General features: G+C 38.3%; 1 protein-coding gene across 2 annotated transcripts; it reads left to right on the top strand.

Annotated features, from left to right (window-relative positions):
* The first annotated feature begins 1971 nt into the window (after positions 1-1971).
* Positions 1972-14942, top strand: figla (folliculogenesis specific bHLH transcription factor). 2 transcript variants are annotated; one of them, XM_017414595.3, is made up of 6 exons: positions 1972-2268; positions 4903-5049; positions 5159-5248; positions 9299-9451; positions 12558-12619; positions 14496-14942. In XM_017414595.3, exons 1-5 carry the CDS (start codon positions 2083-2085, stop codon positions 12573-12575), a joined length of 594 nt encoding a protein of 197 aa, XP_017270084.1. In that variant the 5' UTR covers positions 1972-2082; the 3' UTR covers positions 12576-12619; positions 14496-14942. The 2 variants fall into 2 exon arrangements, with proteins under 2 accessions (XP_017270084.1, XP_017270083.1); XM_017414594.3 differs by having other exon boundaries at positions 12555-12619; positions 14496-14941.
* The last annotated feature ends 10380 nt before the right edge of the window (positions 14943-25322 follow it).

Here is a 25322-nt window from a genome sequence, read left to right as displayed (position 1 = left end):
AATCATCAAAATTAAACGAAATAAACATTTGAAATATATGAGTTTGTATGTAATGTATGAATATAATATACAAGTTTCACTTTTTAAATGGAATTACTGAAATCAATCTACTTTTTCATGATATTCTAATTTTATGACCAGCACCTGTATACACCTGTGGTGATAGCCTTCAGAATCAACACCAGTGAAACACCTCTGAGTAAGGGCAACCGACAAGCAAGAGACATCATGAAGACCAAGGGATTCCCTCCACAGGTCTTAGGGTTTAGGGATTAGGGTTGGGTTAAAAAAAAAAGTCCTGAACCCTGAAAATCCCGCGGCGCACCATAAAACCCATCATTAAAGAATGAAAAGATGGTGCCACCACAGCAAACCTGTCAGAACAGCAAAAAGCATGGAACAAGGAGGGCAAATCTAACCCTGATTGATCTGTCCATAGGAGCACTCAAAGCTGCACAGAGCTGGACTTTATGGAATTTGCCAAAATATTAGAGGCTCTTCAAACATGTGGCCAGATCAAACGCAAATTGAACATCAAGGACAGCACCGTGTCTGGTTTAAACCTAACACCGCCCATCATGCTGAGAACACCATCCCCACAGTGAAGCATGGTGTTGGCAGAATGTTGGTCAGAGGTAAAGGAACAATGGATGGAGCACATAATAGAGTAATTCTTTAGGGAAACCAGTTTGAATCTGGGACGGAGGTTCACCTTCCAGCAGGACAATGACTCTAAAACTCTGCTGAAGAACACTTAGTAGTTATTATTATTATTTATCCTTATTAAGGACAAATTAAACTTCATTATTCTGAAGAATATGGATGCAGTTCGAGAGGACATGGAGGTAGTTGGAGTGAGGACAGAGGACGCAGAGAACAGAGCAAGATGGCAGAGGATGACTTGCTGTGGCAACCCCTAAAATAGAAACAAACGAAAGAAGAAGAAGAATTTTTAAGTATTTTTTGTAGAATTAGAGCTTACAATCAAATAAAAACTCCAATAAAATTCCATATTAGGCAACAAAAAAGAAAGATTACCAAATACACATCATTCATGAATACTGTAAGCAATATCCCAAAAAGCAATAAAACTTACATTTGTGCTATGCATGCTCTGACTTTATTCACATCTTTTTATGTTGTTGTTTTTAGGCTCAAGATGTAACAGTAATATGAAGTCTATTAAAATGAAATACAAATAAACTTACTAGCCCAAACATCATGATGAAATATTTATTAAACCAAAGTATGAGTTATAAAAGGCAGAAAAAAACATTTACCTAAGTATGAGAATTGATTGAAAGCTTTTACTCCCTAATTTTACAGGATTAAGAACCACAGAGGGAACAAAAGAACCTAATCTTCACAGCTTTTGAACAATTTGTTACCCAGCCTTTGTTTTTTTTTCTTCTTCTGCTATTTACTTATTTCTGAAAGCCTTCAGTTTAACAAAACGGCGAATAAATTCGAGTACTCTGCGAGCAAACGAGGCAAGCCAGATGGCAAGAGGTTGCACAACTGTGTCAGTAAACCAATCAAGGCCAAAGTAAAACGCTTTGCTTAGTTGGGAATTATCCTGCTGCGCAGCTTTTGAGAGATTTGTGTGCGAGAGAAAGAAAAAAAAAAACAGTTTTTGCTCCAGCAATACCAGAAGTGGTGTAAAAGAAGTATTAACAGCTAGAGACAGGTGTCTTTAAAGGAAGGGACCGAGGGCGCAACACAGGGTTGCCAGATAGGAACTTATTAAATTATGTACTGTCGCTTTAAAACTATCGTATTTCGACCAAAATTTCTGATAATTTGTGTGTGTGTGCGTGAGCAACAAATATATTTTTTTCAGTGCAAGAAAACGCCAAAACTATGGTTTATTTGGGCTTTACCGTATAGACTAAATAACTATCATATAAGTATGACAATTATCGTAATCTGGCAACACCGGTGCACCGCGGACCTAATTAATGACATGCTGTGCAGGTGTGCTCCTCCGCTCCGGACCCGTACTCGACCAGGCCGTCATGGCGTAGGACTGAAAGCGATAAGAGGGCGAACGTGTTATTCTGTCGGGGCCTGTGAACCGTGATAATGAAGGTACCAGAGGCGGAACTAATGAGCGACATTTTGAAGCGGCTAACAGGTGAGTCGGCGCTGCCGGTGTACTGCAGCATCGAGAAGTTCAAACGAGGCGGAGACGGTCTGTACTTCGTCGCCGAGGACTTCAACCAAACCGTGAAGAAACGAGAAATGGTCAACGCCAAGGAGCGACAGAGAGTGGGTGTCACTGAGAAATACATTAACATTGTGATATCTTCACTCTTGAAGTAGAGTCACACTCCTCAGTTGCAATTAACTCCTTTAGTACTGTTCTGAACACACTTACAGATCAGGCACATTCTTTATTATTTTTCTAGCTCGCGCTTCTTCTCTCTAGTTCTGTTCTGCTTGATTCTGTATTCTAAAACCTCCCTACTCCCTCTAGTGGTGTGGGGTGGCAACACCGCAAATACATGAATGAATCAGGAACTCAGGATACTACAAACATAAACATTGGGTAGCCATAAGATTCTTTTTTAACCTTATTGTCAGGTTTCTCAGCTGATCTATTTTATTGTCGCCCACCCACAAGGCGACGACGGGCGATAGTGTTTTTGCCATTGTCTCTCTTGTCTGTTACCAAAACATATCATGAAACACTGGATGAGTTTTGCAGAAAACAGAACATTGGAAGTGAAACGGAATAACTTCTGGAGTCGGCCCACCTCAAGATGGCCGCCAAGGCCAACTGGCCTTAAAGACAAAAATGGTTACAACATATCAGTCACATTTACAGATTAGTCCTAAAATTTGGTCTGGTAAAAGCTGAGACTGATCCCCATCACATATTCTGAGCACTAACAGATTGTGCACATTCTTTGCTTAAAATGATTTGCAATTTATTTATTTTTAAATCAATTCTGTGTGTTTGCAAAATGCCTCGTAAACCAGTGGTTGATTTTAATTACACTGTCAGGAAGTAATCAATGGATGACCATCTACAACTGATTAACTTTTGGAGCCTTAACAGTTCAAGATGGCCACCACAGCCCATTGGCCTTACGAAACAAATGAAATGGCTATAATTATAGTCAGTTTTATAGATATTGTGCTAAAATGGACTGTGATCATAGATGAGTCATTTATAATACGTACTGTAAGAGCTGCTTATTGTACAAATTCTGTACTCAAAACTTTAGCATTAAATGTTCAGGTCAACAAAAAAATGTATATCATTGTTTTGGAAAAAAAGACTCTCAGTTGACTGTCAACCAGTGGATCTGAGAGATGCTGTCTGCTATTCCTCAGGAAATTATTAGGGCAAACAGGACTTATTTGAATGTATCTGGAACCCCTTCATTATGTATATCAGCGGTCCCCAACCTTTTTAGCTCCACGGCCCGGTTCATTATCAGACAGTATTTTCACAGACCAGCCTTTAAAGGTGTGGTGGATAAATACAACAAAATAAAATGATACGACTGGCATGAAAACAGGGATATTTCTTAAAACATAATAAACGCAAATCCAACGTGTACTCACAACTTTGTTAGTTGCGTCCTGTTATTGTGTTATCAACATGAATAACACCCTCTCCTCCCCCTAATGTTCTCTGGTCAATATGACGATGTTTAAACACGCCCTTAAAATAAGATACACCACAAATATAAAGTGTACAAAGAATACGACTCACCATAACGCTGAATCAGTAGGAGACCTGTACCTGTTTCTTAGTAATGAGACGGTCCCATCTAGGGCTTTCAGAGAAGTTTGTTTTTTACTCATTTTGCTGCTTTTTGGGTTTGTTTTTAGCGGTAACGTATCACGTGACTTAGATAAGCATTTTGACACGCATCGAGAGTGAGTCATAGACGGATGTAGTGGAGAGAATCTGGTCAGTTTTCAAATTAAATGTCGTTCAGAGTCCGGGGAAAAAAAACGGAAATACTGTGAGTTAATTATTCTTTCTGTGCGGCCCAGGGGTTGGGGACCTCTGCTCTAAGGTACACACACTGTTGTATTTGATACCTCGATATGGAGATGGTGGGTGGCGTCTGGGATGGGTGGCATTCTGATCAGGAGTCTACAAGGGGCACTTTGTTTGGTTTTGTTTGTTATTTTCAATCTGGTTTGAACACAGTGTCCAAGTAATACTATCACCATTTAGTTACATCTCGCAGAACATTTGAGCTGTGTCTGTTTTAAAGATATTTTGGTTCAACCCTGTTAGTCTGTTGGCAAAATATCTCCAACAGGTTTAAACAAAACTGATGCGTCTCCATTTCTTAACAAGAGATGATTTTGGTGGAGCTCTGGCATGAAAGGTGGTGGGCAATATACATTCCTGTAGGGAGTACTAGGGCTTTCATTTCAAAATGGAACAAGCGGTAAGCAATCCAAAAAGTCATTAAGACCTTTTAACACTCCAGGGTGTAAAAAAATAACACCTGGTGTTATATTTTACACACCACTGTGCGGCCTCATTAGAAAACATTTCAGCCTTGAATATTTTTCTCCTAAGCTGTTTCTAACCACTTGAGCAATAAATAAACTGAATTAACCTGTGTTGGAAAAGGTGAGAAGTCAGTATGCTGAAAAAAAACTGCCCGTTGTTCACTAGGACAAAATTTGTGTAAATCTCAGTGTTTTCTTCTGTTTTCTGAAATTTTCTTAAAATTCCCGACTGGGTATTATGAAACTATATAAGCTGTTGATGCTTCAAATGATATGTTCAGCAGAAATATTCACCATTGTTCTGTTTGTTTTTTGGCCGAAACTGTAATGTGTTCATAACAGAAACAATCCACAGCGAATGAGGCAATTATCAGTGCCACACAGTGGAAATGACACGTCTGCTTCTTTTCCATGCAGATCAGGAACTTGAACACCATGTTCTCCCGCCTGAAACGCATGGTGCCTTTCATGCGTCCCGATCGAAAGCCCAGTAAAGTGGACACACTTAAAGCGGCAACGGAATACATTCGACTGCTTCTCGCTGTTCTGCGAGACACTGACAACGTGAGTACTCCGTTCCGAGGGACTCTCATCAAACGACACTTGTCCTCCAAGCGTCCAAGGACAGTGCTGAGGCTTGTTTTGAAATGTTGATTTGTTTTCCGTTTCTCAGAATGATGGCATGGGGACTGATTTCCTAAAGAATGCAATCACTTATAGTCAAACCGAAGGCCTTGGCAATGACCTGTGGAGAATGGATGATGTGAGTTTATCTTTTCCCATTGTGCAGTTATAACAAGTTTAAACTGAACTAGAACTTGACTAGATTTATCAATTTAATGCTAATAAGTGTGCTTCCAGGTATTATTGTAAGAATGGCACAGATGGCACACTTGACCTAGAAAGCAGCTAGAGTTAAAAGCCAGAAAGCGGACGTGCTTAAAGCAGCAGCAGAATACATTTGACAGCTTGTTACTGTTTATAATTAAGAGTTGTTGCAAAACTGTAACATTATTCTGATGAAAAGTTACTTGCTGTGAGGTTGTCATTTTAAGATCTTCACACTTTGTTTTAGCACCCAGATGGTTGAGCAGATTTTTCCAGTGGTGAAACAAAACAAAAAAACACTAAAAGCATCACCAAATTATTTTATTTTGTTATCTGCTACAAGGCAAAGTGTTTAAATTGATAATAAAATTAATCTTTATAAAATGTGGCAGAAAAAGCAATTATGTCCTGTGTCAAATTCAGCTGGGAGGAAACGCCCACCCACCTTGTCGTGTCCCTCAGGTTTTCTTGAAAAACTCTTCAGCACTTAATTCCATCATTTACTTCCAGTAGAAAAGGCCTGTTGAACATCTGCTGCAGAAATTTATTTATTCACAAAATTAACTCCTATAAACTTTTTTTCCATTGTTTTTATTGTTCAGTTGGAAGTGTTTAATTTTGATTCACGTGAAGAATGTCAATTGCTCTGTCATGGTTTACAAAACTGTCTACAAATATAATAATAAGCTGAACTAATTTTGAGCATTCAGTTTAAAAAGTAAGCTTTTAACTGACTGTAAATATACTGATACCAATTTAAATGGATATTTGTTTTTGTCTCAAAGGAGAAATTTGCCTTGAACAGTGATTTGACATTTGAAAATGGCCAAAATATCCCTTAGATGGTGGTCTATATGAAAGTTATGAACTATTATCTCGCCTGTTGTAGACAGTGTAGTTGTTGTGGTGTCCGCCTCTCGCCTAGCACAGAAGTCCAACATAACGCCACTTAGATTCAGATCCGTGAGGTGTGTTCCTCCCAGTCACACCCCTCCAGTCGTGAGCACTGAAGAAGTCCCTCCAGGAAAAGGATCCCAGTATAGCATCCTTCCCAAGATACCACGCAGAAACTTCACGAATGGTGCATGAGCACAAACACCAGTCATAACCATCCTCCAACAACTTGAAGGCACAGAAAAGCTTGTTTATCAGCTCCAAGTTTGCCCAGGTTTTCTAACTCTGGGATTGTCTTATTCTAAAAAAGATGGAATTGACACCAGAAAAGACATTTTTAAAGTAAAAATTCTTTATCTTTGTGTATTTTATTAAACCTCTTACTGAGGCATGAGTCTTTGCAGTAAATGGGAAGCTGTTAATCAGGTAGAAACTGTTATTTGACACACCTGAGGGGTGTACGGAGTGGGTTTTCCTGCTTTATTGAGCTGAAACTCAGTTTTCAGTGTCTGAGAATCTGTTTCAGCGTGGCTAAATTACCATGGTAACCGTTTACCTGTCAGGAAGAAGTGCAGCTCATTCACTGATTCAGTTCCTAATATTATCGCAGAAAAAAAAAACAGACTAACGTTAATGTGGTCGTAGTTCTGCTTGGTGCTGGAAAATTTAAAATAAACTCTGAATTGTTAAAAAATAAATAAACTATTTCACCATTATCTTATGTCCCTCAGTGTCCTGCGTTTAGGTGTTGGGAAAAAATGATTCAATCTTAGAATTTAAATTGTCAAATTTAACAACAAAGAATTTTATTTGGGAATATATTTTCTTTTAATCATCCAATAGGCTAAGGAAATCTCCCCAATTAACCAGAATTAATATTTTTATTTACAAAAAATTGTTGAAAACCAAGTTTGGAAACTTGAATCCACTCATAGTGAACTATATTTGTGCTGTGCCACCAGTAAGAAGCTGCAGTTAGATACAATAAGTTTTTAAAAAATGAAGGATTCAGATCAAGCTGATGTACAAATGGACAATTACGTTTTTCATATTTTGAGACATTATTAAACAGTGTATCAAATATTTACACAACTACAGTTTTACAAACATGCACTTTTGAAATACTTTTTAAACAAAAAAAATACAATTAAAATAAACAAATAATGATAATAATAAATAATTGATTGCACCTAATTTGAATCCTAATTTAAGTCACATTTAAAAATAAATTAAATTAACATAAATGAAAAAGTGCAAACAAGGCACCAACACACGAGACGTGTGTTGGTGCCTTGTTTGCACTTTTTCATTTATGTTAATTTAATTTATTTTCAAGGCCAATTAATAATAACAGAGAACTCTGAAAAACAGAGAGATGCTGTACTGTCCTGTGCTTTTTGTGGCACAGGCTGCTTGTTGGATCACTACATGTAACAACAAAACAAAGCATCTAATGCTGAATTTTATAGCATCATTTTACTGTTAAACATGGATAATATTTTCACTAAGTACAAAACATGCCACCCGCTGAATTTCAGCTCAACTAATCATTTTTGGTTAAACCCGCTCGATCGATGTTTATTGCTGTGGCTCCAGCAATATGCTAACTCCAGGTAGCTGAAGGTGTCTCGGCCTCAGGGCTCATTAGAGTCCTGCAGGGCTCCCCGAACAGCGGGCAGACCTGAGTGCGTGGTGGGAGCATTTATACCCGGCACTTACGTCGGTGCAGTATTCTCCAAAAAGACAGGGGGCAGTACGCTACGTAACCAGTGGAAATACGGTAAAAAAAGAGAGCAGATAGTTGTCACATCAAATATGGCTGCACGTATTCAGAAGGAAGAGCTGTTGTTTCTGGCTGTGATACAGAGAGGATGTTTAAACTTAAAGCATTCAGTTTGACTTTTATTGTTTTTTTTTGCTTTATTTGTGATTATCCCATAATAGGACTAATATTTCTATAAACACTCCTTTTTATCGGCTGCAGCAGTATTCTTCCGTGAGTTTTAAACAGTTTGATTATCTTTGTGATCTCTCATAGAGGGATCATATAAATGCTGATACAGGTGAACCAGCTCTGCTAGAGTACCAAAATCGTCCATTATGAGCGGAGCGCGGCGTGCGCGGTCTGCCCCAAATTACAAAAGGTGCACAATGTGACACTGCGCAGGGCCTTCACGCAGGGGCGGGGAGAGCGCGATTGTGTCACTGTCCTGCACTCGCATGGTGAGGTAGACAAAGGAAAAAAACGTATAAAAAATGAAGTATTTATAATAAACAAGCGGAGCTTAGCTTGGCGGCAGGCTCAGCAAAGCCTGGCGATCTGCCAGGCTTATAATACGCTGGGGGAAACCCTGCCTGTGTGCATAGATTATTTTATAAATAAGCCTGTAAGTTCTTCCAAGCCCCTGAGTGTTTATAGTAGTCACATTGGAACTGTGGCCCCGGCTTACTTCATTAGTTTATAATAATAATGTGTAATTTGTCTTTAGTGTCTAATATTATTGGTTTAGCGGTGACAGACAGCATTCCTTCACTTACATTTTTATCTCTGACCATTTAGCTTATTTGTAATCTCCGTGTGTCAAACTGGTTACTGCAATTTGACACACACTGGCACTCCTGTATGCGCTTGGTACCAATGTCAGAGGACAGTGTGCTAAACACGTTTTTTCGCCCCATTACCTCAGGAACGTCTCTGACTCACATTCCATAAAATTCCTCATTTTCCTGCATCAAGACATGGTTTTTGATCGTGCAGAGAGGAGAATCACACATGCAGGACATATTTGAATTTAGTTTTATATTTAAATGGAGGCATGTCAGGGGATGAGTTTCATGCACTCAGTTCCACGTTGATCTGGACGTACTAAGGAAATGTGCTTGGATTGTGTACGCAGTTTTACACATCTTTTTTCTCTTATTTTTTTTCTTGGGAAGCTGTCAAAGCGTGAAAATACATTTTTAAGCATTTTTAACATATTAAATATTGATGCCTTAATTGTCTGGTTTTAGTTAAAGATGGGTGATTACTTTCCTTTTAACAGTATTAGTAAAATATATAGTTTAAAATGTTTTTTTTTTGTCTTGACAGTTGCTGAACATATCAGAGGAACCACTGGCAGATGGGTTCACCATCCCCCCTGAACTGACCACAGAGGACAGCGATATGACCAGACTGGTGTTGCAGCACTGTGTGATGCCTGGGTATCAGTTCATCATTCAAGTTGCACCCGATCAGGCTTCGGTAACTGGATAAATTTCCTAAAGTTACTCTTCGTCTTGTCTGTCAGCTGCTCTTCTGCTGATGTTGACTGTTGTGGTGAAAAAAAAAAAAAAGCATTCGCTGGAGAGGTTTTGGGCTTTGTGCCAAGTTTGCCAATCTAGTGGAAAACTTCTCTTGATTTAAACACCTGAGCTTTTTAAAATTTATTTGTATTAATTTGCAGCGTAGTTTTAATTTATGTTGATGATTTAAAACAAGTAGTACAAAAATCTATCGAGGACCATTTAGTGAATTTAATATATATATTTTTTAAACTACATTTGGACAAATGAGAAACAATATAGGTACCCAGTGTATATATTAAGAATATTTACTGTTCAAATACAGTAGGTTTTTCATAGTGATTACTTATCTGTGGTCATTTTAAGTCTGTGCCAATGAAACTTACACTCTACAGTGTAGACACTTCCCCAATCACAAAGCCAGCCTTCTTGAAATTTGCTGTTTCTTTCACAGACTTGTGCGTTGTTGCAAAGTAAATCAGACCCTCCAGGATTTCGCAATGTTGCGATCTCAACTATTAACGCAAAATCAAGCAAACCCCGCAAAATCACAACTTTTTGCAACTTTGCCCAAAACACCACAACTTTAACCCAATATTTATTGTTTCTAAAGTGATTCGCCACCGTTTCTGTGGTCTAGTCTCTTCTTTGTGGGTTTGTGTAGTGTGGAATACAAAATAACCCCAAATAACTCACGAAGAAGACACATGACGTCACTTCCTGTTAACATCAGAATGCCGGGAGCGTGCAGGAGCAGCGACCGAAGCCAAAATGTGCGCTAATGCTTCACATTTGCCCACAAAGATTTCAGCAAAGGACCGCGCAAACCAGTTTCCTACTCAGCTGCAGGAGAGTGGGGGGAAGCTGTTTTGCACGTTCTGCAGTGTAATCATGGAACATAAACGCATCGACAAACACTTTGTGTCTGCAAAACGTGAGGAGAGCTGCAGACGAGGGACAATCCAGAAATGGCCATGAATGTCAGTTTATAAGCTATCGAAGTTCTCAAATAAAGCACCTTTTGAAAATGTCAATGTCTGTTGGTAATTATCTTACAAAACTAGTAAGTATTTTTGGTTTATATATTAAAAGTTATAATTTTTATTGATTTTAGTAAAAAAAAAAAAAATCGCAACTTTTAGGAAAATGCCCCACGAAGTCAGGCATTTTAGCCCGCAACAATCACAAAAAATGCTTCCAAAATCCTGGAGGGATTGGTAAATTGGACTCTGCCATAGATCTAGAGATGTTAACAATCACTGAAGAACTAAATTTATCAATAAGTTTGCTGTTTCTCAGTGTTGGATTTCTATTGCAAAACTTTGTCCAGGTGAAGATCTGACTATTTCTGCAGGGGATGGGACTGTTTTTACTGAACAGTCTGAGATGAACAGAAATTATGGGTACAGCTTTGTTTCCTGTGTTGCTGATCAGTCTCGGGCGCGTAGTTTGAGTTGTACAATTTTTGGGTCAGCTTGTTGGGTGGTTGAGAAAGCTTTCCTAGACAGTGGGGTATGAGATCTAAGAGCCGTCTGCAGCTGACCACATTCAGCATAAACATTTTCTTCCCACTTAGACTGAGCGTACAGACTGTACAGCTAAATCAGTTTTTAATTTGGCAAAACATCCAAAACAATGAGCAGAAGAGCTATATGGATCTTTGCCATGTCTCGTTAAAAGTGGAAAATTGGAGACTGGTTGCATGCAGAACCTTAGACAGTTGACCCCATATTAGTTATGAATATATCCCTGTTAAAAATGTTCAAATCAGTTGGTGCATGAACGATCTTTGTACTATGAAGGCGTAGAGATGTGATAAAGAATCTGTGGGTTGGGGAGTGTGTGAGGCTGCTGGAAAGAATAGTGTCATTTAGCTCAATGACTCCGTCAACATTTACATTACATCATTTATCCATCCCGACCATCATCACATCCCACTTATTGTTCTACTGGAGCGAGCTCACCAGCTTTATCCAGTAGACCTTCTAGTTCTTTTCTAATGTAACTTAGGTTTTTTTCTGGGCATTCTTCAATACCTCTGTGTCTCCTGAGAGCTCTGTGCTTGTTCAGTGGGTCATTCGGGTCAGGGTGAGCCAAGGCTTATTGTTAAGAGAGAGCATAGTTTTTCTGCTGGGAATAATTATTTAAATAATCTAAATTTAATCATTGTTATCTTTAAATGCTTTGGGCTTTTGTAATTAAATTAGTTCTCCAACATGTGCACCATTTTATGGAATATATTAAATGCAAAACTGAAATTTTAAGTACATCGTAGTTGATAAAATGTTAAATGTTTAAGGAGGAAAAGGTTGTTTTGTTGGCTTTTTGATTTTTTTTTTCCAACTAGGCTTTTTAAAATAATTTGAATTGAATACAAATCATTTACTATACATTATTAATCAAGAGCTCACTTAATGCAGAATACAGTAAGAGTATTGAACAAATGGAAAAATCTGTTCTTTACAAATGGTGTAGCCTTCAAAACAAAAGACGAGCAACCTTCATTTACAATTCTCCAAAGATGAGCTCTGCCAACAATAGGCAATCAGACACACATTTGATTCCAAAACTGATCTGGCAGCAATGCACTACAATTACATCTGGCAATCAGCACAAAGCATTTGATTGTCTAACATTAGAAACATTCAAACTATCTTCACAAGTGTTTCATCGTCTGATTGGATAATTTAGGGTGAAGAGGTTTAGATCAAGACGCCCCCCACCCAACTTCCCAATAGTTCACATTTGTACCATTATGCTGTTAACAGAATTGACTTTAATGTCAGTGTTGTTGTTTTTTTGTTTTTGTTTTTTTTCCCACATGAACTGTTAACATCTTGTGGACCATGCAAATGCAAAGTCAAGTTTTTGTTCAGACTAGAACTTTTTTTTTTGTTTTTGTTTCCTTTTTTCTTTGAAAGTGAAAAGTTTAAAGTTCAATTTTAATAGAACTTCTATTTTTTTAGAACTATTATTAATGGAAGATTAAACTGTTTTTTCATGCTTTTTGTTTCAGATAAATTCTAATATCAACAATTTCTTTAATTTTCTGCTTTGTTCAGCAGATGTCTCAACCCTGCTGAGTGTTTAGAGCAGGGGTCTTGGACCAGGACTGGAACCCTGCCAGGTCTGTTTTGTGTTTGTTTTTTTAGACGAGTACAGTTTCAGTAACTGGGTATGCAGTTTTGGAAAAAAATGATAGTTATTTAAATGCTTTGTGTGTACCTGTTTTTAGCACCTTTTCTGGTGTAATCTGCTACCTTGTCAGGACCAGTAGTCCTTATAGGGACCAAAACCTGGTCCTAAAACAATGGAACATCATTTTTGGGTTAGGTGTTGTGTTTAAAGCTACAGTGTCAATGAAGTTTAGGTTAGGCTTAGGTATGTATAGGTAATACAGGGTTAAGGTCAGGGTTGTCTATAAAAATAAATGGAAGTCAATACAATGTCCTAATAATGACAGAAATATTAACTTGTCTGTATTTAAGGCAGAGTATAAATATTATCTTTATAACCAATAAAAATAGATGTTCTCCAAGTAACTTAACTAAATGGCCATTAACAGTATTGTGATATGTACTCTAACATGTAATTGTTCATGTTTTTTTTCTTTTTAAAAGCACTATTAGTGCAGTGTAACAGACTTCTTTACCTCTTACAAAACTCAAACGTATAACTATGCTGCCCCCTTGTGGTGCTGTCTCAGTTTGCTTACATCCAACATGCTGTGAAGCTTCATTATTTAAGTAATTGGTATGAAACTTTTTACTTGTTTGCAAATAAAATTCACAAAGTCTAACATTTAGACCATCTAGCCACAGGATCTTTTGTTTTTATTTTATTATGGCATTTTTGCATTTATGTTGCTCTAAGAATTTTTCACTCAATTTGTGCTTTTCAGATTTAGAGAAAGTCCAAGACAATGCATAAAGAACAAATTGCTAATAGAGCGTGTTGAGTGGCATTATTAACGTTCAGTTTCAGAAAAAATTAAAATAAATTAAAGTATTTTTCATCTAAAAGTAAAACTTTATATTTTAAAGAAGATAATTACCTAAAAATCAGTACAGACTGTGTTTAATGAGCGACACAGAATAAAGACAACTTCATTTTGTCCTTAACATGTGTCAAGGGTTCAAATATTCTGGGAGTGACATGAGACTTACCTCCCGTCTGTGTCCAACAAAGGGATCATAATTGTTCTAATTATAATAGTTAGAGATTAACTGTTTATTTTTCTTTGTAAGACTGATACAGAAATCAGAACGGGTTATGGTTGATTTAAAAAAAAAATGTAGTTTTTGGTCATTTTCATTTAACAAAATATAACAGTTGCTCAACTTTAACATATATTTAAAACCCAACAAGAAGTTGTACTTTTACAAATAATTCACAGAAGAACCTTTCAACTTAAAACAAATCTCAACTGTGGGCTACAGTAAGCTTGTGGCTGCTGCATTTTAATTTTCCTATTTGGTAAATGATTAAGTATACACAGGCATGGCTGATTTATTTTGATATATATTTTAAGTGGCCGGTATCGGCTGATTAAAATTGGTTCGTCTCTACTCATAGTTGATCACAAAATATGTATTCCATGTACATAAATGTTTAAATTATTGAGTAATGTGTGTGACATTTGAAAACAAAGAATTAAAATCTTATATATTACTATTAGAAACATTTGCTGCTGCAGTTCAGTTTGGTTAGCTGTTTTTATGTAGGACAGTTCAAAAAAAAAAAAAGTGTTATAAAATGCCAGATTAACCCCAGAAAAACAACAAGACCTTTCCTTTAAACTCAGAGTTAAAGATCATTAGCACAACCAATTTTGTAGACTTCAAATGTAGGAATAAATTTTATTTTTGCAATGCAACTTTTGTCTTTTCTATTTTAGTGCAGCATCCAGAACAATGAGCATACTGACGGTCAAAACGTGGAGCAAAAAGCAAACTTGAACTCTCTTCAGAAAACTTTGCTGACATTATTCTTTTTATTTTCAGGAGTCCCACCTAGAAGAAAAGAACTCAAAGTGAAGAAAAACGATTTATCATTCATATTGGATTTATGTTGAAAATTAAAGTTTAGTTTGTTAAAACAAAATAGTTAAATATATGTTTTTGGTGTACTTCTGAATTCCTGTTTAAGTTTAAGACTTGCATTGTGTAAGTTAATGTATTTAACTTTAATGAGCATGTGCTCACATAAGTCAATGTAAATAAAATGAATTTAAAAAAATGCAAATGTTAGTATTTTTATTGCACAATTGCTAGCTGGTACTCTGAAAGTAAAACCAACTCGGTGCAATAAACCAGTACTGACTCAAAGAGATTCGATGAATTTTGCTTTTTTTTGTCAATCTGTGACTTCACTGCTCAAACTACAGTGACTTGCAAAAGTATTCTGTAAAAGTAACTACAGTTACCTGTTACCCCGTACTTAAAGGGTACATACCATGCTGTATTAGAGTTCATATAAAAAGTATTCACCCCTTGGATGTTTTCTGTTTTATTGCTGTCATAAATCAGTCATGATTACTATGAACTGGCCTTTTTTTACAAGAATGAAAAAAAAAAAAAAATATATATATATATATATATATATATATATATATATATATATATATATTTAAAACGTTCAGTGTCAAAGTGAAACTAGATTAGTAATACCAATTAAATAAAAATATTTGATGTAAAATCAGTAGTTGCATAAATTTTCACCCCTTTTTTTAAAAAGACTGTCCTAATTCAACTCGGAGAAAATTGAAAAGTACAGGTTGGGGGATGATACAAAAGGATTACCCAGAATGCACCACAACAACTGTTGTCCAGGTTCTCTATCAGTCTTTATCAATCTGCTGTGGTCAGAGCAGCACACACCTGTAGAAGTTACGAAAAATTTCGACCTAAACTTGGACGTGAAAATGACGTCTGCATCAATTAATGTTAGAGGCCACTTATATGGATTACACACAGAGTTATTGTAAATGATTCCAGCAGTGCACTTCTCTTGTATACTGACATAATTACTGTAAACACAGAGGCACTCAGGGCTCTGAATGCTCTGAAACTATTCAAACAGCTAGATTCCCTGCTGCTGTTTAGGTTGAGACAGGAATATCTTCAACTTTTAACTCCACAATCAAGTAGTTTGTTTTGCTCTTACTTTATCGCAGTGTGCAAATTACTTTATTAATCAAATCAGCTATTTAACTATTTTATGATGTACTACTGACTTAAACCTAATATAAACCTAATACCAGTTTAATAAAGGTGTCAGCAAATCCAAACAAAATATGAAAAATGCACAGCCCATTTATACATCATCAATTTGATAAGTTCTGATGAAGTCATGTTGCACAGACCTTCCTTTTTTAAAGCTTACTGCAGTCTTACTGAAGCTTTTACTAGTGCACAGCAAGAATATTGCTTTGGATTGTGTTGAAGTTTCCAAGCATATCTTTCAGCTTTTTGTGCTATTTGGGGGAAAAAAAGAAAATCTTTATATTTTTAATAGACTGAATGATTAAAGGAAAATATGTTCCTAAATAAAAACTTGTGATTTAAATTTGACAAACAAAATGGCAATATTTAATCAGCATCTAAATGCAAAGCAATGATTGACCCTAAATTTTGGGGATGGTGTTTAGACCCCTTGAGTCAGCATTTGTCACTGACCAAATCAATCCACAGCTCTACATCCCAACGCTGATCCAGTCGATTCTGGGAGGTCTAAAATCCCTGCCATACCTACCTAAACAATCTAGACATCAATGATCAAATTACCATGAAAGCCTCTGAGATTCCCAGACAAGTAGGATTTGATCAAGAAACTAAGTGAAATGAGGCTCAAGGCTGTAATTCACTGCTTATTTAGCCAAGAAGTGGCATGGGGACTGGGTGAGGACACAGACCGCTCATCAGGGCCCACGTCCTCAGTGAGCCCCGAAACCCCTCTCACTCCTCACTAAGGCCTTAAGTTGAGAAATTAGGAAGGGTGTACGCTAGGACCCCAACTTGGAACTGTTTGTACCTCTTGTCATAAACCAGCAGAGAAAAACCTTCGGAGAGGACTTCCCAAAGATGTCTGAAGAAACTAAGGAGTCTCTGTTTAGGTATACGCCTTTTGGGCAAACTTTATTGAAGATAAAGTTGATTACAAGTTACATGCTTTCTCTAAAGTCTAAAAAGAAAAGAAAAGAAAATGCCAGTGTCCAAAAATATGTATATAATCCACAGTGAGGGGTCCACAGGAACTGTTCTTTGCATGTGTCTGTGGCTTTAATAATGTCATGTTCATGATTATGCAGAAGTAACTTTTCAAACCCTTCCTTTTCATGGTTAAAAACAAAAAGGATTTACTCAAACAGATATTTTCATGGTTATGTATAAAAAGATACACTTACTTACACTTCATTTTCATGATTATACAAAAGGGTGAAGTTACAAACACCTTATTCCTGGTTTTAATGGAAAAAAGGTTAAACTGGCAGGACACACTTAGTCTTATTGATACCCATTCACCCCTCCTCTCAGTCTCTGCTCATCTTCAGGATTCCTCAGGATGGCGTGATCTGCTGTCTCTTTCAGGGGGTTGCATTATCACAGGTTCAGCTTGCACCTGCGAAGCGGCGTAGAAAGCCGTTGTTCTCACCCAGGTAGAGTTATGATAAGTCACACTAAATTTCATGCTCACTGTTTTAGGATGGCTTCTCCCTAAGGTTCCACTTTTGCATCTCTCAACATCCCCTCTTGAAAACTTGGACCAGTCTTCGAAGTTTCTCACACCTCTGAAGGGGATTAAGAAAATTTTTCTTCCTACTTGCAGATAGCAGGCAACAGTTGATGGGGCTTTCATCTGGTCTTTTACGGCTTTAATCACTGCCCACAGTCCAATCCTCTGGTGTTGATAGAAGCTCACATTTGCATCCAGGTAGTTCTGGTTTTTTTTTTCTTCATTAGCATATCTGAGTATGCCACGGGCTTTGATCCATTAAGAAAGTCCAAGACTTCCTTGTTGGTCCAACTGCTTTAAGGTGGTTTGTCTAGTGTACGCCTAGGGCAGACAGTGGAAATTTTTTGCTAGGTTTTAGGGTCATAGAGTTTGTAATCTTGAAATGTTATCCCTGATCCTGAGTAAAACTGCAAACACATGTCTGTAGAGAGTTCGGTGTCTGACTGCTCTCTGCCACTGGATCTCATCGGTGATTTCTGGACCACAGGCTCTGGGCCAGCATTGTTCTCTGTGGCCTCAGACTTGTGTTTAACGAGGATCTTTGAGGCCTTGTCTCTAAAGGCGGAGGGCGGGGCAGCTCCTTGTTCTTCCACATCCATTCTGGCAGGTTACTCAAAAATACCAGCCCATACATCATCTTCCTGTTTGTCGGTGTGAAGTTGATTTGTAGCTTCTCATTCGTTTTCTAGCCTGAATGGGTCAAAACGAAGCACAGTCTGCATAGCTGGATCAGAACCCCTTAACTTCTCCTTAGATTTGGATCTGATGTTTGCAGCTATTTGGGCTGTCTGCTGTTCAACCCCTCCTGTTGCCATGATAACTTTCTTCTATTTCTTCTTCTGCTTCATCATTTCTCTCTCCTGGCTGGTTTCGTCTTTGAGTAGACACGGTCTCACTGTTCAACTTCTTTGGGTCTCCCTGGTTAAGAGAAAGACCAGTGAGAAGTGTTTTTATTCATGACTGGGTGGCCTTCAAACCCTTCTCTCCTCTAAGAAGTGAGGGTGATCTCTTTTACATACAGAAAAGAGGCCAAGCCTTCAAATCAAAATAAATGTAACCAAAATATTTATGGATATTTCATAATCACATAGGTATTTATACAGTTATATATTATCAGATATTACGTAAGCTGGATATTTTATTTCATGTAAATGTCCAACAGCTATTACCAGGGGACTCACTGTTAATCAACATTTTAATAACCAGGCTATAATTTCCTGAGTTTTTTTTTTTTTTCCTAGGTATATTTTCAATTTCAGGTTCAGTAAAGTTGGGTCTGATTTGACTCCATTCCTCTCTTTGAACCTAAAATAAGACAAAAAGTGAAGTATATTCATATTTTTTGTGTCAATTAACGGCCATGCAACTCTTTCCACATGTCTATTTTTACTGTGACCTGCAGATTTTGTGTACATCTCCTCCAATGAAGGGATTTCTGGGCTCTACTGTGCTTCATTTTGCACTCGGAAAACAATTTTTAACACTAGGTTCAGTTTCTGGCCTTAGAGGCTTTTTTTTTTGCGTGAAAATGAGACCTCGGTCATATCTCCCCTTACTCTACTCGCTCCGCTAATACACGAGCTGAAAAAAGGCCTCCCTCCCAGTTTCATCTGAAGCTAAAACAACAGCTGCACAACATTTCATGACCTCAATGGCAAAAGGTGAACAGTTTGTTAAGCTGTCTGCTCTGGATGAACCGAACTTGAGTTTCTGAGAACGACCATGTTTGGTGTAAGCGCTTCCCTTTACCACATCATGACCTTTAGTTTTCACTACAGTACTCATCCCCTCTCCTCCTCTGACCCAAACAATGTCACCAGGAGAGTAGGAGATGTTATTAGGCTTTTCTCTTGCAGTTTTGGGCTTAATTTTCTTGGGAATTTCTTGCAACGACAGTAGCAACACATCCAGTCTCAGAATACACTCCTCTCTCAGCAACTCTTTTATTGCTTGGCTTGTAAGGAATAGACCGGATTGGTTATATGCTCCAAGTTTCAAGCAGAGTCTAGACTGGCTGTGTTTAAAATAACATTGCATTATCCATCCTCAGAGAGATTATTTTCAACAAATACCACAAAAATATTTGACCTCTCTTTGCTGTCTTAGACAGGGGCCCTGCTATATCAGCAGAGAAATGCTCCCCCCTGTTTTCACAGCCGATCTCATGTTTGCTAGTATCACAGCCTTTAACAGCTTTCTTTCTGAGCAAACATTATAATCCTATTGTTTTTTGTTCCTGTTCCTTTGCTCCCAGTTAAAGAAAGCAGTGGTTCTTAGGTCACCCAATATTGTTCTCAGACATTATTACTCTATTTACATACTTGCAGGGGGTTCTCCATCCCTCCTTTTCAGTATTGTATGCTTGAGTAGTTTGTGAAAACTCAAAACCACCAGAAAACTACTTTTCTCTTTTAATCAGAGTCTTTTTTTTTGTTTGTTTTTTTGTTTTAAACTCTGGTTTTAAGTATCATTCTCCGAGACATCAGTGTTCTGCTCTGCTCTCCCTCTGAGCCCTCTGAGTTATGCACAGACTCCCAGGCCTCTCCTGAGGTGGGCCGAGCTGACTTCAAGCATTAGTTGTCTCACCCCTTATCTCCCAAGATTAGAAGCTCCCTTCAGCACTTTTGCCAAAGACAGAATAAATGGTCGCTCTGTGTTTTTAATTTTTACTTCATGTTCAAGTAGACACAAGCCTATATGTACACAAATCTTTCAGATTTCCTGACGGGACGGACAGCATTTCACCATCTTTTAAATTTCTACCCTGAAAGTTCTGAAATGTGTTACACTCTTTCATACAGCCAGCTCCCGCTGCTCGCCACATTTCCGACTTCCGAACATATGATGCAGTCGAGTCACTTACTGTCAAACACAGAAAAGGACCATTACACCTCTGTGGAACCAGATAGGGGGCTCTGCTGTCAGCATCGGCTTCCTTTTCTTCACACACAGCTGAGTTATGTCCACACATTCACTCACTCCCATTAGGGGTTTTTCACAGTGGCTAGAACCAGTATTCACAGTTTCCTAAAACCCACACTTCTCTCACTCTTTATACCTGCACAGAGGAGACTTATGACAAAGGTATCTGCGTTGTCAGCCAAAGCTTTGCTAAGGCTGTGAATGGAATCTTCCACACTTTGGTCATAAACACCTGGACAAAAAAGTCACATTGTAATTACATGTTTACCCTTTTTTCTAGCATTACCAGCAGGTTACAATAGGCTTGATGCAGCTGCCTCCTGAATCCAGGAGGCATCATTCCATCTGGTTTAATTAACGCATTTATTATTCTGGCGTATTTATGACCGTTGGCATCAAGGACCTGTCTCCAGGATTTCCCTGGTGATTTTGGGGCCGGTTGCACAAACAAAATCCTCATCAACTCTCTGAAAACCTTCCTTAGCGTCTCCAGCTCGATTTGTAAGCTCTCTGTTTACAGGATGAACTAAGACTGAGGGTTGTTCTGGTCTTGTGTGTGTGTGTGTGTGTGTGTGTGTGTGTGTGTGTGTGTGTGTGTGTGTGTGTATTTTTTTTTAAGTTGTGGGGCAGTGAATTCTTCCCCTTTCATTGATTTTAGTGACCTTCCTCCACAGCAGGGCTTCTGTAAGACCCAATCTATGATTCAGGACATAATGGTGGAAGCTGCACGTATAAGGTGGCTTGTCTACAAGCAATTTCCACTTACCTATAGGTGCCACACTTAAGGTACCCCATAATAATGATTGTGTTTAGACCCCTTGAAGCAGCATTTACTACTGACCAAATCAACCCACATCTACAGCTGTCATAGATCCAGCTATTCCTGGGAGATCTAAATCCACTAGTCTAAGCAACAAACAAGCATCAAATTCCCATGAAAACCTGCAAAATTACTAGACAAGTAAATAATAAACAAAAACAGCCTAAGTGAAAAGAGGCTTGAAAGCTGCAACTCACTGCTTATTTATCCAACAGGCAGCTTGAAAGCCCAGCGAGGACACCGGCCTCTTTAAACTTTATTAAATATAAGAAAGTAAAGTGCTGGTTACAAGTTACATATTTTTGCTCAAATCTAATAATTGAAAGGACAAAAATTGAAGTTGTAGCTCAAGTAAATACAAGTGTCCAAAAGAGTTGAAGATCCACAGGCAAAAAGAACCTTTTCTGCATGTGTTTGTGTTTATACAAAAAAAGAATAAATTTCCATACATCTTCGTGCCTGGTTATTAAAAAGGAATAAACTCAACTTACAGACACCTTTTTTTCCTGGTTATAATGAAAAGATGTTAAACTTGAAGCACAAAAGAATTCTGACAATCAGTCCTGACTCCTTTTTCTCTCTCAGCTTCTGCACGCCTTCAGGGCCAACCTTATCTCTAGTCTGTGTCTCTCATCGGTTGGTCTTGCTGCATCCAAGAATTTATGACTTCCTTGCTTCCAGGCCAACCACAGCCTTGCAGGGGAGGGTTCTTAATAGCTAGCCCTGCCATTTCTGGTTATTCACACAGGTATACAATGCCCCCATGAAAGGAGAGTTACAGTTGATCCGTCTGAAGTTTATCTGTCCTGTAAGGATGTGGGGGGTCAGGGCCTGATACAGCCTCAGCAGGTTGGTCTGGGATTGGTCACTGACACGGCACATTTCTGAAGCATTTCTGAAGCAGGTTGGCTGATGACATCATCATTTAGAGCAGGGGTGTCCAATCCTGGTCCTCAAGGGCCACTATCCTGCATGTCTTCATTGTTTCCCTGCTCCAACACACCTGATTCAGTGGTTAAATTACCTCTTCATGTTCTGCAGAAGCCTGTTAATCACCCATTGATTCAAATCAGGTGTGTTGGAGCAGAGAAACAAGTAAAACATGCAGGATGGTAGCCCTCGAGGACCAGGATTGGACACCCCTGATTTAGAGGGTCGCCTCTGGCCACATTCCCAAAAGAAGCAGGCGTCTCATCAGTGCGGGCCCCCACAGTTTTAAGATGACATCTCAGCAAGTTTCCACCACCTTCGCCCCTCTCAACAAATCCAGTTCAAGATTGTCAATTTCAGCCAACACAAAAATGACTTTAACTCAGTCAGTTTTATAGATCCTCATCCTCAACGCATTCTCCAAGCAGCAACAGATCATGTGAGATCTCACAATATTGCATGAGATCACACAATGTCATTTATGTACAAAACTGCTACAACTCTGTCCTTTCTCATCTTAAGACAGTTTCACTCTAGCATGAAAGGTGGCGGCTAATACGCATTCATTCAATGAACACCAGGGCTTTAATTTCTTTAAGGTTTTGCAGATGAATTTTAATAGCCAGTTAGCACAAACAGTGTCATGCAGTTTTGTTTAAATTTCACAAGACCTCTTGCTAAACTATAAAAATGTCTTTAAAGTACAGAAAGAAGTATTATCAGTTACCCTTGGCATACCTGTGCAGGATGGGCTTGTTTATCATAATAAAGATTCTTCAGAACACATTGGAATTTATGAAACCATTATTTTTGACAGTTTAATACAAGGCAGTCGTCATTTCACTGGAGAGTAAAGCATTTTGTCTGCTTGTTTTGTGTTTATTTAACCTGTTAGAAAAAAAGTTTCGCCAAGTCAATACCAGTTTGTTTTAGGCGATTGTTATGGCACAATATATTATTTAATGATGTTTGATGGACTCATGTAACCTTTAAGAATGTGTTTATCTGTTTTAAAGTAAACTTAGAGAGAAAGACTCTGCATTTCTCAGGACAGGGATGTTGGTTAAGGTCTTAAACACCAAAAGGCTTGTTGAAACCAGATTTTGTTCCAGGCGTTGTCCTTTGAAATGTAAAGTTTTAAATGAACCAGCTGCTCGGACACAAAGGAGGAGTATTCAATAAATAAAACACTCTGTTAGTTAGAGCACTTAGAATCTGTTGAACAATGTGTTTGCTCTCCTTTGTCAATAAGTGTAATCACAACAGTGATGCAGTAATCCAGTTTTAATGGTTTCCTTAATGGAGCCGTTTATTCTACCAGAATGATAATTCTTCCATTTAAGACAGAAGGTGTGGCCTTCTTTCTTTTTCTGTTTTAAAAGTGCTGGCACTTTAAATTACCTAATGAGGATGAAAAAGACCTGCACCTCATGCTGACCTGCACAGACACTCAGCCCTTTTAGCTCAGCTGAAGTTTGTAGAACCAGCAGTTATGACGGTCCACTCCATTAGGGTCGTGATCGCCATCAAGGACTGAGATACAGAAAGATGTAACTAACCCAAAGCTTTAAATTCCCCACAGTCTACGGTCATCCTGTCACTCACTTTCAGTAGAATGCAGTACAAAACATTTATCAGACGCTGCTTTATTTCAGAAAAATAAAAAAAAAAGCTGCTTTTGCCAAAATCTTTAAAAGAAAAAATGTAGTTTAGAGAAGTGTCTGTTTTTCCAGCTATGACTGAATCCAGATGGACTGATTCAACAGATTGTGGCTAAATGGGACATGTGCCAATCAAGTCAAAGTTTTTAAAAGTAAAATAGTTGGGAGAAATCTCCCGAGGCACAGTGGTTAGAGGTGTCTCCTCCCAGCAAGAAGGTTGAAGGATCTCTTCCTGACCTGGGGTCTTTCTGAGTGGAGTTTACATGTTCTCCCTGTATGCTGGTGGGTTTGCTCCCCGTTCTCCGGTTTCCTCCCACAGACCGAAAACATGCATGTTAGGTTCATTGGTAACTCTAAAACTGTCCCTAGGTGTGGAAGAGAGTGTGAATGGTTGTCTCATTTGTCTCTATGTGTCCCTGTGATGGACTGAAGACCTGTCCAGGGTGTCCCCTGCCTCTCGCGCAGTGACTGCTGGAGATAGACACCAGCTCCCCACAAAGGAGAAGTTGGTAAAAGAAAATGGATGGATTGATGGAAATGTCACGAGGGCTTGAAGAGTGTTTAAGACCACAAATGTCCCACAAAGGAATAAAAAAAAGGAGGACAAGTTTGAAGAGGAGATGATTTATTGGACGATTTTTTACTCGCATCTTTTATTTTACCATCAGAAAATAAAAAAAATTGTTGCAGTCAGTTGTAGAAACCACAGGCTAATAGGGGCTGATACAGTCCTATTAATATGAGTTATTCTCATTTAACAATATAAGGTGAGCATCTCTGAAGTATTCATCTCATTTAAAGAGACAAAGGTTTTTTAAAAAATCCCCTTGTGAACCTCCATCCTGATAGTTTTCCATCGCTTACTGAGAGACACAAAGCTTTGTTTAACAGGAGCCATTTTATCTTCTCGCTGAAGAAATCAACAAGAGGGTGAACATCACCAACCAGGACTCTGCTTTTATCAAATGGCACAAGGAAACTTTCAGCAGCAGCCTGATTTATGGTTCGTCTTTTAGACAACAGTGAGGAAAAGACTCAACTCTGGGTTGGAGATTAAAGAAAATGCATACTACACTCGTGTGTGATCCCTGTTCAGGCGAATAATGGCCACATCTTATACGTGTCACCAACAACAAACCATTTAAAGTTAAAAGAGCAGCTATATTTTAGACATTTCTTTTTACAAAGTTACTATGAAGTACAGCAGATTTGTGCACAGCTAATTTAGACCTTCAGAAGTTAAACTCTGAGATGCAGGAGGTACACTAACATGTTTCTTGACAGAATTTAAAAAAAAAGGTTTTATGCATTAAAATGGAAGTCTGCTTGGTGTTACAATATACACCAACCAATGAAAAGTGGCTCCAACCCAAAGTACTGTGTGCAGGGTTACAGGAAGACTTTGCGTGCTTTGAAGCCCAGTGCCCTAAAAACGCGGTTTTTCCACCTGCATACCATGTTCTGGTGTCAAACAGCTTTACCTGGAGAGTCATTGTTTACAGACAGGAAAGAAATTCCGTTGTCTTTAAGTATTTAACCCAAAAAAACTAGGCCAGCATACCTTACATTCCCTGTGATTAAGGTGGTAAAAAAACAAATGATATGTGAGGCTTAGGTAAATCTGATAAAGGCACATAGAACCATGTCTATAAATAACTCTGCTCAGGCTCTTCTCGCTCAGAACAGAAGATGGCGCCTGTTTGACGGCATGTCCTCCTGCTGTATCGGAGCCGGGCCTCTGTAAGTTTTTTTTTTTTTTTTTT

Source organism: Kryptolebias marmoratus, linkage group LG1 (assembly GCF_001649575.2).
Source record: "Kryptolebias marmoratus isolate JLee-2015 linkage group LG1, ASM164957v2, whole genome shotgun sequence".
Classification (NCBI taxonomy): domain Eukaryota; kingdom Metazoa; phylum Chordata; class Actinopteri; order Cyprinodontiformes; family Rivulidae; genus Kryptolebias; species Kryptolebias marmoratus.
The sequence above is the reverse complement of the archived record's forward strand: the minus strand, read 5'-3'. Positions and strand labels throughout refer to the sequence as shown.

Excerpts from the sequence above, each read along its gene's own strand:
- figla (XM_017414594.3), top strand. The coding sequence starts at position 2,083 with ATGAAGGTACCAGAGGCGGAACTAATGAGCGACATTTTGAAGCGGCTA. Across the intron at positions 2,269-4,902 it reads ACGCCAAGGAGCGACAGAGA|ATCAGGAACTTGAACACCAT; the intron begins GTGGGTGTCACT and ends TTTTCCATGCAG. Across the intron at positions 5,249-9,298 it reads ACCTGTGGAGAATGGATGAT|TTGCTGAACATATCAGAGGA; the intron begins GTGAGTTTATCT and ends TTGTCTTGACAG.